The following is a 14,604-nucleotide window of genomic DNA, read 5'->3' on the forward strand; positions in this document are numbered from 1 at the left end:
GGGGCCCGTCGGCCTGGTTTGCCTTCTGGAGGGGCAGGGGCTGCAGCAATGAGGCTGGGCTCCGGGGGAATAGGCTCATTTCTCCCCCTGTGACCTCATAGGCTGCGTTTTAGGGCTTTTCCGGGGGGGAGAGTCTCCCATGCAGCACGTGGGCTCTGCCGTGCCAGGGCAGCGGCTCTAGCGTTGGCAGAGGCCAGGTGGTATCTCTGGCTGTTCCCGTACATACGGGGCACCACCACCAGTGTGGCCGGGATCCTCCTGCGCGGGGCGACCTTGGGTGCTCGGCTGGTGGGGAAAGGCCTGGCAGCACAACTCCAAAGAGCCAGACTGCCAGCGAGCCAGGGGCGACCAGCACCCAGAACCTCCACAGACGGGCTGATGCAACTCCTGGGGAACTGCTGGCTTTGCAGACAGGCCCTGTGGTCTGTTCGTGGGGCAAATCCATCCCACCATTGGAGCAATTTGGAAGGAAAACCTCATGCCCCCCCCCTTACCCCTTCCATCAGGGCTTTCCACGGGAGAGACTGATCCGACTCAGCACTTCCTGTCCCGGACAGCCCACGGCACTGGATCTCAGTGAGGACAAAGATAACAACAGCCATCCCTTGCCAATTGGGCATGGTCCAGTGACTGGTAGGAAGTTTTACAAAGAATGAAAAGCTTCCTCTCTTCTTTCAGCTTCTTGTAACTCAGAGCTGCCCGGTTGTCTGACAACAGCCTACTTCCCCCAAAGTTTGGGGAGGTGTTTTGAAGAAGGAAGAGCTGGGGACAATAACCACGCATCCAATGGATACGCTTTCACTGCCTTAGAGATTTCGTTTCACTTTACTTTCCATAGACCCCTCGCTTTCATGGAGTTTGTCATGGTTGCAGATAACTTTGAAAAGAATGACCCAATGCACCATTGTGCTATAATGTAAGGCACTTACTTCAGAGCGGCCATACGGGGTCAGATCAATGGTCGATCTAGCCCAGTATCTTGTCTTCTGGTAGTGGCCAATGCCAGGTGCTTCAGAGGGAATGAACAGAACAGGGAATTTATCGAGTGATCCACCCCCTATCGTCCACTCCCAACTTCTGGCAGTCAGAGGTTTAGGGACACCCAGCGCATGGGGTTGTGTCTCTGCTGCCCATCCTGGCTAGCAGCCATTGATGGACCCAACCTCTATGAACTTATCTAATTCTTTTTTTAATCCCATTATAGTTCTGGCCTTCACAACATCCTCTGGCAACTGGTTCCACAGGTTGACTGTGCATTGTGTGAAGAAATACTTCCTTGTGTTTGTTTTAAATCTCCTGCCTATTAATTTCATTGGGTGGCCCCTAGTTCTTTTGTTATGAGAAGGAGTAAATAACCCTCCTTATTCACTTTCTCCACACTAGTCACAATTTTATAGACCTCTATCATAATCCCTCTTACTCATCTCTTTTTCAACCTGAAATGTCACAGTCTTATTAATCTCTTCTCATATGGAAGCTGTTTATATCCCTAGTCATTTTTGTTGCCCTTCTCTGTACCTTTACCAATTCCAATAGATCTTTTTTTGAGATGGGGTGACCAGAACTACACGCACTATTCAAGATGTGGGTGTACCATGGATTTATATAGCGGCAATATGATATTTTCTGTCTTATTATCTATCACTGTCTTTATGATTCCCAACATTCTGTTCGCTTTTTTGACTGCTGCTGCATATTGAGTGGATGTTTTCAGAGAACTATCCACAATGACTCCAAGATCTCTCTCTTGAGTGGTAACAGCTAACTTAGACCCCATCATTTTATATGTAGAGTTTGGAAAACATAATCCCATGTGCATTACGTTGTATTTTTCAAGAGTGAATTTCACCTGCCATTTTGTTGCCCAGACCCATGGGTCCGATACATGCCTATCACAACACATGGTGTACGACTTCCAGTGCCCTAACTGCCCCAATAACAACGGTGTGGGTGGAACCAGACAATCACTGCACTCTTGGATGAACTCTCCCATCACCTGTGGGTGAACACTTCTCACAAAGCGATCACTATATCCAACCTCTGAGTCCTCATCCTCAAAGGAAACCTGCACAGCAGTTTCCAAAAGCACGCCTGGAACTTACATTCATCATTTTCCTAGACTCTAAAAACCACGGTCTTAATAAAGACACTGGATTTATGGCTTATTACAACAATCTGTAACCCCCTAAAGCCCTCTTTTTGTCCTATGATTACCAGGGTGTTAACGTGTTACTCCACCTCGAATGGTCCTTTAGAATATGTGCTAACTACTTATGCTAAACTATCTGTTCCACCTTCTGCTTAGCTTTGACACTGGGAGCACCTTTCCCAGACCTGAAGAAGAGCTCTGTGTAGCTTGAAAGCTTGTCTCTCTCACCAGCAGAAGTTGGTCCAATAAAAGATATTCCCTCACCCACCTTGTCTCTCTAATATCCGGGGACCGACATGGCTACAAGAACACTGAATACATTTTGTTGCCCAGTCACCCAGGTTCGTGAGATCCCTTTGTAGCTCTGCACAGTCAGTTTTGGACTTAACTATCTTGAGTACTTTTGTATCATCTACAAATTTTGCCACCTTACTGCTTACCCCTTTTTCCAGATCATTTATGAATACGTTGAATAGGAATGGGCCCAGTCCAGACCCCTGAGGGACAGCACTATTTCCCTCTCTCCATTCTGAAAACTGACTATGTATTCCTACCCTGTGTTTCCTGTCTTTTAACCAGTTACTGGTCCTGGAAAGAACCTTCCCTCTTATCCCATGACAGCTTCTTTTGCTTAAGAGCCTCTGGTGAGGGACCTTGTCAAAGGCTTTCTGAAAGTCCAAGTACACAATATCCACTGGCTCACCCTTATCCACATTTGCTGACCCCCTCAAAGAATTCTAATAGATTGGTGAGACGTGATTTCCCTTTACAAAACACCATGTGAGGCCTTGGAGGGCCAAAGAGATGGGATTGGACATGATCATCTATGTGTGAAGAAAAATGTGTTCATCTATGTGTCTGATAATTCTGTTCTTTACTATAGTTTCAGCCAATTTGTCTGGTACTGAAGTTACTCTTACTGGCCTGTAATTGTCGGGATCGCCTCTGGAGCCTTTTTTAAAAATTGGCATCACATTAGCTACCCTCCAGTCATCTGGTACAGGAGCTGATTTAAGGTTACATACCACAGTTAGTAGTTCTGCAATTTCCCATTTGCATTCTTTCAGAATTCTCGGGTGAATACCGTCTGGTCCTGGTGACTTTTCACTGTTTAATGTATCAATTGTTCCCAAACTTCCTTTACTGATATCTTAGTCTGGGACAGTTCCTCAGTTTTATCACTTGAAAAGAATGGCTCAGGTGTGGGAAGCTCCCTCACATATTCTGCAATGAAGACGAATGCAGAGAATTCATTTAACTTCTCTGCAATGGCCTTGTCTTCCTTGAATGATTCTTTAGCGCCTTTATTGACCAGTGGTCTCACTGATTGTTGGACAGGCTTCCTGCTTTGGATGTACTTAATTTTTTTTCTTTTATTAGTTTTTGATACTTTGTCTAGTTGCTCTTTAAATTCTTTTTTGGCCTGCCTAATTATACTTTTACTCTTGAATTGTCAGAGTTTATGCTCCTTTCTATTTTCCTCAGTAGGCTTTGACTTCCAGTTTTTAAAGGCTGCCTTTTTTGCTTCTAACCACTTCTTTTATTTTGTTGTTCAGCCATGATGGTGGTTTTTGGCCATTTTACTCATTTTTTTAAATTTGGGGTATGCAGTTAATTTGTGTCTCTATTATGGTGTTTTTAAAAAGTTTCCATGCAGCTTGCAGGCATTTCACTCTTGTGATTGTTCCTTTTAATTTCCATGTATCTAGTTTCCTCGTTGTTGTGTAGCTCCCCTTTTTTAAATTAAATGCTGCTGTGCTGAGCTTCTTTGGTATTCCCCCACCCCCACCCCAGGGTGTTGAATTTAATTACATTATAGGTGCTATTGCCAAGTGGTTAGGCTATATTCACCTCTTGGACCCGGACCCTGTGCTCCACTTAGGACTAGATCAAGAATTGCCTCTCCCCTTGTGGATTCCAGGGCTAGCTGCTCCAAGAAGCAGTCATTTAAGGTGTCTAGAAATTGTATCTCTGCATCGCATCCTGAGGTGACGTGTACCTAGTCAATACGGGGTTAGTTGTAATCGCCCATTATTATTGAGGTTTCTATTTTTATAACCTCGCTAGTTTCACTGAGCATTTCACAGTCACTATCACCATCCTGGTCGGGTGGTCGGTAGTATATTCCTACTTCTATTCTCTCATTATTCGAGCATGGAATTTCTAGCCATAGAGATTCTGTGGTACAGTTTGAGTAACTTAGGATTTTTTACTATATTTCCTCTATGCTTTCTTTTATGTACAGTGCCACTTCCCCAGCAGCGTGACCTCCTGTCATTCCGATATATTTTGACCCCTGGTATTACTGTCTCCCATTGATTGTGAATTACTGTGTCCCATTGATTATCAGTCTGTTTGCACAATGTTGTTTTTGAGTAGAGGTGAGCACTAAACAATGAAGACTTCAAGATTGGTAGGGTTTTTTTGATATATTTTCTTCAGAAATCTCCTAACTCAAAAATAGTTTGTCAGACAACCCCCCAAATCCACTGCTGGCCTTGAGTAAGCAGGTGAAGGATCATGCGGAAAGGAGCTTGAATCAGAAAGCTGGTGGGAAGGGTGTTCAAAACAAAGCTTGTCATGGAAACTTTTGCAAAACTTTAGAATGGATTGACTCTGGCTGGAGATTGTCAGACACTGTACTGCTATATACCGCCCGGCATTAGAACGCTGTCTGCCCTGCTGTCACCTGTGAACCCCACCTGACCTTCGGGAGGACCCATGCAGGAGCGATCAGTGCAAGGATCTCAACCACAGCAGTTAGGCACGGAGCCTCTGTCTGATTGGTGGGGTGTTTGAAAATCCATTTTATATTGCAGCTGAAAAATCAGTTTCATCCCCTTCCTGCTCAGATAAGAGATTATTGTATAACCTGGGCTAACCCAATTTATTATAGAAAACAAGAGGGTGTGTTGTACTGTAGTGACCTCAGGTAACAGTAGTTTGTACATATTCACCAGCTGTAAAGGGCTAGAATCACTCTGGCAGGATAGATCAGTGGGGGTGTGTGCATGTGTGTGTATGAATTTTGATGGAATAAAGGGGCCCAAGGGTGTTAACATAACCCAGTCACGGAGCAATGTTAAAGAGTTTTTAACAACATTCCCGGTTTGGGACACAGAGACCTCAGCCTGCTTAGCACCATGGCAAACGCACACTGAAAAATAATTTCAACTTTTTATTAAAGATACAGAAAAGAAGGAAAAAGAGTTATATCATTTGAAATGGAAAGTACGTCTTTCATTTTAAAATCATCACTTGTTCCCTTGCCCTTTAGCTGTGGAGAATTTATGAAGGAACGCCCATTCCCTCCACACCCCCTCTGGTCTGACACACCAATGTGAAGAACAACTAGCCAAAGACTCAAAAAGTAACAGCAAATTTTTTTAAACTATGTCAGAAGAAGGAATCCTGCTAAATAACATGAGGGGGAAAGGAGTCCAGGAGAGCTGGCTGTATTTTAAAGAATCCTTATTGAGGTTGCAGGAACAAACCATCCCGATGTGTAGAAAGAATAGTAAATATGGCAGGCGACCAGCTTGGCTTAACAGTGAAATCCTTGCTGATCTAAAACGCAAAAAAGAAGCTTACAAGAAATGGAAGCTTGGACAAATGACTTGGGAGGAGTATAAAAATATTGCTCAGGCATGCAGGAGTGAAATCAGGAAGGCCAAATCACACTTGGAGTTGCAGCTAGCAAGAGATGTTAAGAGTAACAAGAAGGGTTTCTTCAGGTATGTTAGCAACAAGAAGAAAGTCAAGGAAAGTGTGGGCCCCTTACTGAATGAGGGAGGCAACCTAGTGACAGAGGATGTGGAAAAAGCTAATGTACTCAATGATTTTTTTGCATCTGTCTTCACAAAGAAGGTCAGCTCCCAGACTGCTGCACTGGGCAGCACAGTATGGGGAGAAGGTGACAAGCCCTCTGTGGAGAAAGAAATAGTTCGGGACTATGTAGAAAAAGTGGACGAGCACAAGTCCATGGGGCCAGATGCACTGCATCCGAGGGTGCTAAAGGAGTTGGCGGATGTGATTGCAGAGCCGTTGGCCATTATCTTTGAAAACTCATGGCGATCGGGGGAGGACCCGGATGACTGGAAAAAGGCACATATAGTGCCCATCTTTAAAAAAGGAAGAAGGAGGATCCAGGGAACTAGAGGCCAGTCAGCCTCACCTCAGTCCAGGGCCGGCTCTAGCGTTTTTGCTGCCCCAAGCAGCAAAAAAAAAAAAAAAAAAAAAAAAAAAAAAGAAAAGAAAAGAAAAGAAAAGAAAGCCGTGATCGTGATCGGTGGCAATTCAGCGGCAGCTCTACCGCCGCTTCATTCTATGGCAGCAATTCGGTGGCAGGTCATTCGCTCCAAGAGGGAGTGAGGGGCCCGCTGCTGAATTGCCACCGAAGAGCCGGACGTGCCGCCCCTCTTCATTAGCCGCCCCAGGCACCTGCTTGCTACGCTGGTGCCTGGAGCCGGCGCTGCCTCAGTCCCTGGAAAAATCATGGAGCAGGTCCTCAAGGAATCAATTCTGAAGCACTTAGAGGAGAGGAAAGTGATCAGGAACAGTCAGCATGGATTCACCAAGGGCAAGTCATGCCTGACTAACCTAATTGCCTTCTATGAGGAGATAACTGGCTCTGTGGATGAGGGGAAAGCAGTGGATGTGTTATTCCTTGACTTTAGCAAAGCTTTTGATACGGTCTCCCACAGTATTCTTGCTGGCAAGTTAAAGAAGTATGGGCTGGATGAATGGACTATAAGGTGGATAGAAAGCTGGCTAGATCGTCGGGCTCAACGGGTAGTGATCAATGGCTCCATGTCTAGTTGGCAGCCGGTTTCAAGCGGAGTGCCCCAAGGGTTGGTCCTGGGGCTGGTTTTGTTCAATATCTTCATTAATGATCTGGAGGATGGCGTGGATTGCACCCTCAGCAAGTTTGCAGATGACACTAAACTGGGAGGAGTGGTAGATACGCTGGAGGGTAGGGATGGGATACAGAGGGACCTAGACAAATTAGAGGATTGGGCCAAAAGAAACCTGATGAGGTTCAACAAGGACAAGTGCAGAGTCCTGCACTTAGGATGGAAGAATCCCATGCACTGCTACATACTAGGGACCGAATGGCTAGGCAGCAGTTCTGCAGAAAAGGACCTAGGAGTTACAGTGGATGAGAAGCCGGATATGAATCATAGAATCATAGAATATCAGGGTTGGAAGGGACCTCAGGAGGTCATCTAGTCCAACCCCCTGCTCAAAGCAGGACCAATTCCCAACTAAATCATCCCAGCCAGGGCTTTGTCAAGCCTGACCTTAAAAACCTGTAAGGAAGAAGATTCCACCACCTCCCTAGGCAACCTGTTCCAGTGGACAGTGTGCCCTTGTTGCCAAGACGGCTTACCGCATTTTGGGCTGTATAAGTAGGGGCATTGCCAGCAGATTGAGGGACGTGACATTGGTGAGGCCTCATCTGGAGTACTGTGTCCAGTTTTGGGCCCCACACTACAAGAAGCATGTGGAAAAATTGGAGAGTCCAGCAGAGGGCAACAAAAATGATTAGGGGGCTGGAGCACATGATTTATGAGGAGAGGCTGAGGGAACTGGGATTGTTTAGTCTGCAGAAGAGAAGAATGAGGGGGGATTTGATAGCTGCTTTCAACTATCTGAAAGGGGGTTCCAAAGAGGATGGATCTAGACTGTTCTCAGTGGTACCAGATGACAGAACAAGGAGTAATGGTTTCAAGTTGCAGTGGGGGAGGTTTAGGTTGGATATTAGGAAACACTTTTTCACTAGGAGAGTGGTGAAGCACTGGAATGGGTTACCTGGGGAGGTGGTGGAATCTCCTTCCTTAGAGATTTTTAAGATCAGGCTTGACAAAGCCCTGGCTGGGATGCTTTAGTTGGGAATTGGTCCCGCTGTGAGCAGGGGGTTGGACTAGATGACCTCCCGAGGTCCCTTCCAACCCTGATATTCTATGAGTCTATGATTCTATGATCGTGGAGAAGCTAAATGAATCCTTTGCATCGGTCTTCACTGCTGAGGATATGAGGGAGATTCTGAACCATTGGTTTTAGGTGACAAATCTGAGGAACTGCCCCAGATTGAGGTGTCATTAAAGGCGGTTTTGGAACAAGTTGATAAATTAAACAATAATAAGTCACCAGGATCAGATGGGATTCAGCCATGGGTTCTGAAGGCACTCACATGTGAAATTGCAGAACTGCTAACTCTAGTATGTAACCTATCACTTAAATCAGCTTCTGTACCAGATAACTGGAGGGTAGCTAATGTGACACCAATTTTTAAAAAAGTCTCCAGAGGTGGTCCTGTCAATTACAAGCCGAACTTCAGTACTGGGCAAATTGGTTGAAACTATAATAAAGAACAGAATTATCAGATACATAAATTAACACAATTTGTTGGGGAAGAGTCAACATGGTGTTTTGTAAAGGACAATCATGCCTCACCACTCTACTAGAATTCATTGAGGGGGTCAACAAGCATATGGACAAGGGTGATCCAGTGGAGATAGTGTACGTGGACTTTCAGAAAGCCTTTGATAATGTCCCTCGCCAAAGGCTTTTGAGCAAAGTAAGCTGTCATGGGATAAGAGGGACAGCCCTCTCCTGGCTCAGTAACTGGTTAAAAGACAGGAAGCAAAGAGTAGGACTAAATGGTCAGTTTTCAGAATGGATAGAAGTAAACAGTCCTGCCCTCCAGGGGTCTGTACTGGGCCCAGTGCTGTTCAATGTATTCATAAATGATCTGGACAAAGAGGTAAGCAGTGAGGTGACAAAATCTGCAGACGATATAAAACTACTCAAGATAGTAAAGTCTAAAGCAGACTGCAAAGAGTTATAAAAGGATCTCACAAAACTGGGTGATTGGGCAACAAAATGGCAGATTAAATTCAATGTTGATCAATGCAAAGTAATGCACATTGGAAAGCATAACCCCAACTATACATATAAAATGATGGGGTCTAAATTAGCTGTTACCACTCAAGAAAGATCTTGGCATCATTGTGGATAGTTCTCTGAAAACATCCACTCAATGTGCAGCGTCAGTCAAAAAAGCAAACAGAGTGTTAAGAATCATTAGGAAAAGGATACATAATAAAACAGAAAAAAATATATATATATCTATATAAATCCACAGTACGCCCACATCTTGAATACTGCGTGCAGATCTGGTTGCCCCATCTCAAAAAAATATATTGGAATTGGAAAAGGTACAGAAAAGGGCAACAAAAATGTCTAGGGGTATGGAACAGTTTTTATATGAGGAGAGATTAATAAGACTGGGACTTTTCAGCTTGGAAAAGAGCCAACTAAGGGAGGATATGATAGAGGTCTATAAAATCATGACTGGTGCGGAGAAAGTAAATAAGGAAGAGTTATTTACTTCTTCTCATAACACAAGATGGGCGGGGATGGTCTATAGCCTCTGTTTGCCAGATGCTGTGAGTGGACAACAGAGGATGGATCACTTGATGATTACCTGTTTTTTTCATTCCCTCTGAAGCACCTGGCATTGGCCACTGTCAGAAGACAGGATACTAGGCTAGATGACCTTTGGTCTGACCCAGTATGGCTGCTCTTATGTTCTTACCAAGTTTGGTTCATACATTTTCAGTCTCACACTGTTCTGGTTTACCCAGCATGATCTTAATACACTCTTTGAATGACGGCTGTAGGCCACTTTGGTCTAATTCAGTCTGTCTCCCTTTCGTACCTTTTCCCATAAACACTGATTGTTGTAGGTTATTGCGACTTGTTAGGTCTCGAGTGGCTCACAGTCAGGGCACAAACCCCAAATTGGTTGTGTGTTCTAGACTTAGATTTCTCCAACCAAGTATCAAGTGTGAACTCAAGCACTAGAGCAGACTTACCATGGAGTCACAGACAGCCCCCTGTCTATCTTGCCACCCAGCTGAGCCTGCGGTTGTGACAGATGGTCCCTTACACCAAAAATCACAACGATAGTCTGGTTACTCCCACTCACAAAGGACCAGTCACTTACCCCAGCCCAATTGTACCTCAGGTCCCTCCCCAAAGACAACGCTTGTACCCAATCCTATAATAAATTAACTAAAGATTTATTAGCTGAGAAAAAGAACTGAGAGTTATTAACTAGGTTAAAGCAGGTAAACACACACACACAAATGAGCTACTGTCTTAAGTTCCAAAAGGCAATAGAAACTGCTGTGATGTGCAAGCTTCCTATGTCCTCTAGAGCGAACCCAAGCTACACAGTGTGGGGATCCCTGGCTTATGCTTAGAAATATTGCCCCCTCCGAATTCCACGCAGCATTGTGAGATCCAGTGTGTGGTCAGGCATTTTAATTCCTTTCCCCAGAGTTCCAGCTGATGGGACGAGCTCACACACAGGTCCCCTCTTCATGGGTGCAGGGCAGGGGGGAACAATTCACAGTTGTTGTCCTTTGATGTTTCACAACGGCTCATTTGGTTTCAGTGAGCATTCCTGTGGGCAGGAGCAGCTCGTTACACTAATTTAATGCTGCTGTCCTGTTGGGAGAGTTACACAGTTACAGAGCTTTACAATGCAAACACACATTATAATTTTACACCATGGGATACAGAGGTCACTACATGCAGCAGCCAACAAGTGTTTCCTCACGTCTAAACACTAAACATGTTTTTAGCAACATAACATCTGTTTTAACAATGCTAACACACAGGTGAGCCAGACTGGCTCCGGCTACGCGCATGTCAGCGGTTGGTGAGGCCTGGGGCTTGGCACCTGGTCTGCCAGCATCACATTATGAACTGACACTCACTTGAGCTCACTTAGGGTAAATGTGTAGGTGCAGTTAGCACACCAGTGTCCCATGGCTTGTCAGCAGGGCCTCGCTCAGGAACAACATCAGAGGAAAAAATACCCCCTCACCCAGTGTCCAGCACAAGCCCACATGAGTCATACACCCGTAGGGTTACCAGATAGCAACTGTGAAAAAAACGGGACGGGGGTGGGGGGTAATAGGTGCCTATATAAGAAAAAGTCCCAAAAAACTGGACTGTCCCTTTAAAAATGGGACATCTGGTCACCCTATACACCCGGCATGTCTTCCCAGTCAGTGTCCCAGTGCAGTCCTCTGACTCTGGACACGTTCCCAGTGACACGCCTGACTGGAGCGTGCTGAGAGCCATGTCTGCTGCGTTTAGTCACCCGCCTGGTAATACCGCACCCCTGGATTTCTTCGCCTCGCTGGGGCACTGCACTGAGCTAGCCTCGCCGAGCACCACAGGGGCACCCTGCCCGCGGACTCAGCTCACTGCGGAGTGCTACTCACACTCTGCCCCCATAGGTGCTGGCCCTAGAGGGGCTGGCGGGGCTGCGGCAGCCCCTGGCTTGAAGTGGTTTCCACCATGTCCAGGGTTTACAGTTTGGTTCAAGGGCTCTCATCCCCACACTGTACAAACTGTTCCAGCGCCCCTGCCACCCCCCCCCGAGCAGCTGCCCTTTCCCCAAGCAATGGTTGGCACCACTGCCCCTGCCCCACATACCCCCAGCACCCCTCCCTCGTGCCCCCCAGTCCCTCAGGACTTACACCTTTAAACTCAGGAGATTTAAATAGCCTCTATTTTGCTGTGACCTTTGACATCTGACCCCCGCCCCCGGCCAGGGGAGGGTGGAGGTGTGTGTGTGACAGCCACCGTGCTGCCAGCTCGCTGGGTTTGCACCGGGAGGTGACTGTGGCCCCTGCAGGGACTCTCGTGGCTGCAGGACAGGACAGAGCTTCCGGCTTCCCCCTGTGCCACAGCCTTAGTCATTAACTCTGTGCCCCCCCACCTGCCCCTCCCTCACCCAGCAGGAACTAAGCACCTTCCCAGCCCCCAGCAGTTCTGCCCCTGAGCCCCGCACCTGCCCCTCCAGGGGCTCTTCATCCCCCCCCCCCGCCCCAGGGCTGGTGCTGCATGGCGGGGGAGAGTAGGGGCAGGACTGAGGGAGCAGCTCGACCCCATGCTCATGGGGGGGGAGGGGGAGACGGGGTCAGACTGACCCATTGGACACAGGAGGGAGCAGACTGTCAGGAAGGGGGGGAGGGGTGGGGCTGCCCTGAGGAGCTCCCCTCCCCTCAAATTCCTCTGGATCCTGGGTGGAGGGGGTGCTGCCTGCCTCCTGCAGCAGCGCTGATTGGCTGCCATCCCCACTGCCCCACCTCCTGGGGAAGAGCAGCCAATCAGAGGGGGTATCCCAGACAGGGCTGTAAGTTCAGTCATGTCAGAAGGGTGGGAGTCTCCTGGGGCGATGATGTCATGGCAACTGGGGGGAGCCCGCCTTGGCAATGATGTCATGGCAGACGGGATGAAGTCCATGGAGGTGATGATGTCATTGTGAGAGCTGGCTGTCCTGCCCCTCCCCCTTTGCAAAGACTCTCCAGGCTCCTCCCCATGGCCAGCCCCCTGCCCTGTGTGCCCCAGGCCCTGCCCCTCTGCAGGCAGGGGGGAGATGCTGTGGGGTCCCCTGGCCTGTTGGGGCCTTGCCCTCCCCTCCAGGCCCCGCCGGTAGGTGAGGGCTGGTACCTGCTGTCTGGAGAGAGCAGCTGCAGCACCTCGTCCCTGGGCCACGCCCTGCGGGAGGGGCAAGGGGGGGCCTGGTTCTGTTCGCCATCTGCAGGCCCCAGGGGCAGAATGCACAGCCCCTGGGGCTGCACACACGTTCCCAACCCCACATCATATTTACCCTTATGTCCAGTTTAGGGGGCCAGAGCAGAAAGGAGAGCCTGCCCCCAAGGTCCAGGCCTATGCCCATGGCAGTCACGGGGGTTGGCTCTGATGGCAGTGGGGACGCGGGAAAGTCCCATGCCCAAGAGCAATCGGAATAAGTAGGACTCATGTCACTCAGCTGATCACTTATCACTGCTGAGCCGTGAGAGGAAGTGACCACCCCACCCCTCCAACCTCTTCACCTACTTAGAGCCCTGCGCGGGACTAGTATAGAGCACTGCAGCAGGATTAAACAAAGTCCCACGCAGGGCTCTGCGCCAGCCCTTCTCAGCCCAGTGCGACCTTCGCGCTTCACCTGGGAGTGGAGTATTGACTTCATGTTCGTACACAGCACCAGGGCCTGGCAACAAGGGAGGCAAGAGGTGAGAAGCCAGTTACGCAGCTTTATTGTACTCAGCCCTGCCCACTGCATCTCCGGTGCTCTGCGCGCCCCACCTGCTCACTGGCTCAGCCGACGATGGGCGGGGGCGGGGGAGCGTATTTAAGGGACTCAGCACATTTGAGCCGGACCGGCGAGAGCAGCCACAGGGAGCGGCGTCTGTGTAACCGTCTCGTGCTGGTATCGTAGGCAGTTTTGTTTCGTAGCTGTAGTCTGCTTGCTAGGCTTGAAATAGTATTGCTCCTTGCAACACTTTCCCCAGCCATGGTGTGAATGTGTGTGTCTTAGTGTGGGAGTCTGTGAGTGTGAGTGTGGGGGGATATGTGTGAGGGTGCATGCACCTGATACAATTGTATAATTTAAAGATTCAAACGAAGGCAGTACAAGTGCTAATTGTATTGGAAGTTTGGAAGTTGCTGTTTTTAGCAAAGGGCGGGGGTGGGGGGGAATTTTTTTTTAATTTTGAGGCAAATAAAATAGTTTTGTTTGATTTCGGGGTGTTTTTAATAAAAGCAAAGGAAATTGGGAAATGGGGGGCACCTAGATGCCATTCATGCACCCGAGGAGTTGGCGTTGCCCCCTTTGTGTCCCTAGCCCAGTGGTTAGGGTACCCACCTGGGAGACTTGCATTTGTTGTGGGTTTGCACTGGGTCTCTCCCCTCCCAGGTAGGGGCCGTAACCCAAAGACTACTGGGCATAAGGGGACACCAGCCTGCCCCACTTTTGTGAAAGGCACCTCGGTTGCCTTGTCTACGGAGATCAAAAAATCAAGCGCTTTTGTTTTGCACATGTCCAAATGAACCATATCGACATTTCCAAGATGTTTTTTTCATCCGGAACAATTAGTCGGAATCGACAAATTCACTAATGTTTCCGTCAACCGGAATCTGCATTTTTCAATGGAAAAACAGTTTTGGCTGAAACATTTTGCCCAGCTCTAGGCCTGAGATCCGTACATGCCACAGCTACTGAAATCAAAGGCAGCTGCACGCACAGAGGGGCTTAAACGAAATGAAAAATGGTGGAACTTTGCCACTTTCCCTTTATTCCCACAGCTCATATGTTCGATCCCTTTCTCCCAGCCTTTGTCTGTCTAGTCTGTTTAGACCCTAAACTCTTTGGGGCAAACATGGTCTCTTAGACTGGGTCTGTGCAGTGCCTGGCACGGGCGGGGCACTCTTGGCTGGTGCCTGGGCACTGCTGAAATGCCAAATGACAATCATATCTCACCTATTCCATGTCTACAGCAGCAGAACCATTTCTGCCAGAGCCAGCCATGCAGTCAGATTTCTGAGATTAGATCAGAGGGGCGTTGGAGTGACAGTGGCCCCGGGGC

At 48.0% G+C, this 14,604-nt stretch overlaps 1 protein-coding gene across 3 annotated transcripts in view; it reads left to right on the top strand.

Moving 5' to 3' along the window:
* Positions 1–14,604, top strand: part of FTCD (formimidoyltransferase cyclodeaminase) — a 50,481-nt gene that overhangs the window by 30,695 nt on the left and 5,182 nt on the right. For 2 of the 3 annotated variants that reach the window (XM_065562272.1, XM_065562274.1), the window contains exon 15: positions 507–549. The exons of the other annotated variant lie outside the window; for it this stretch is intronic. In XM_065562272.1, coding sequence (XP_065418344.1) covers positions 507–528 — 22 coding nt within the window. In that variant the 3' untranslated portion in view covers positions 529–549. Of the gene's footprint in view, positions 1–506; positions 550–14,604 lie in introns of those variants that run through there. 3 annotated transcript variants of the gene reach the window in all.

Source organism: Chrysemys picta, chromosome 11 (genome assembly GCF_011386835.1).
Source record: "Chrysemys picta bellii isolate R12L10 chromosome 11, ASM1138683v2, whole genome shotgun sequence".
NCBI lineage: Eukaryota > Metazoa > Chordata > Testudines > Emydidae > Chrysemys > Chrysemys picta.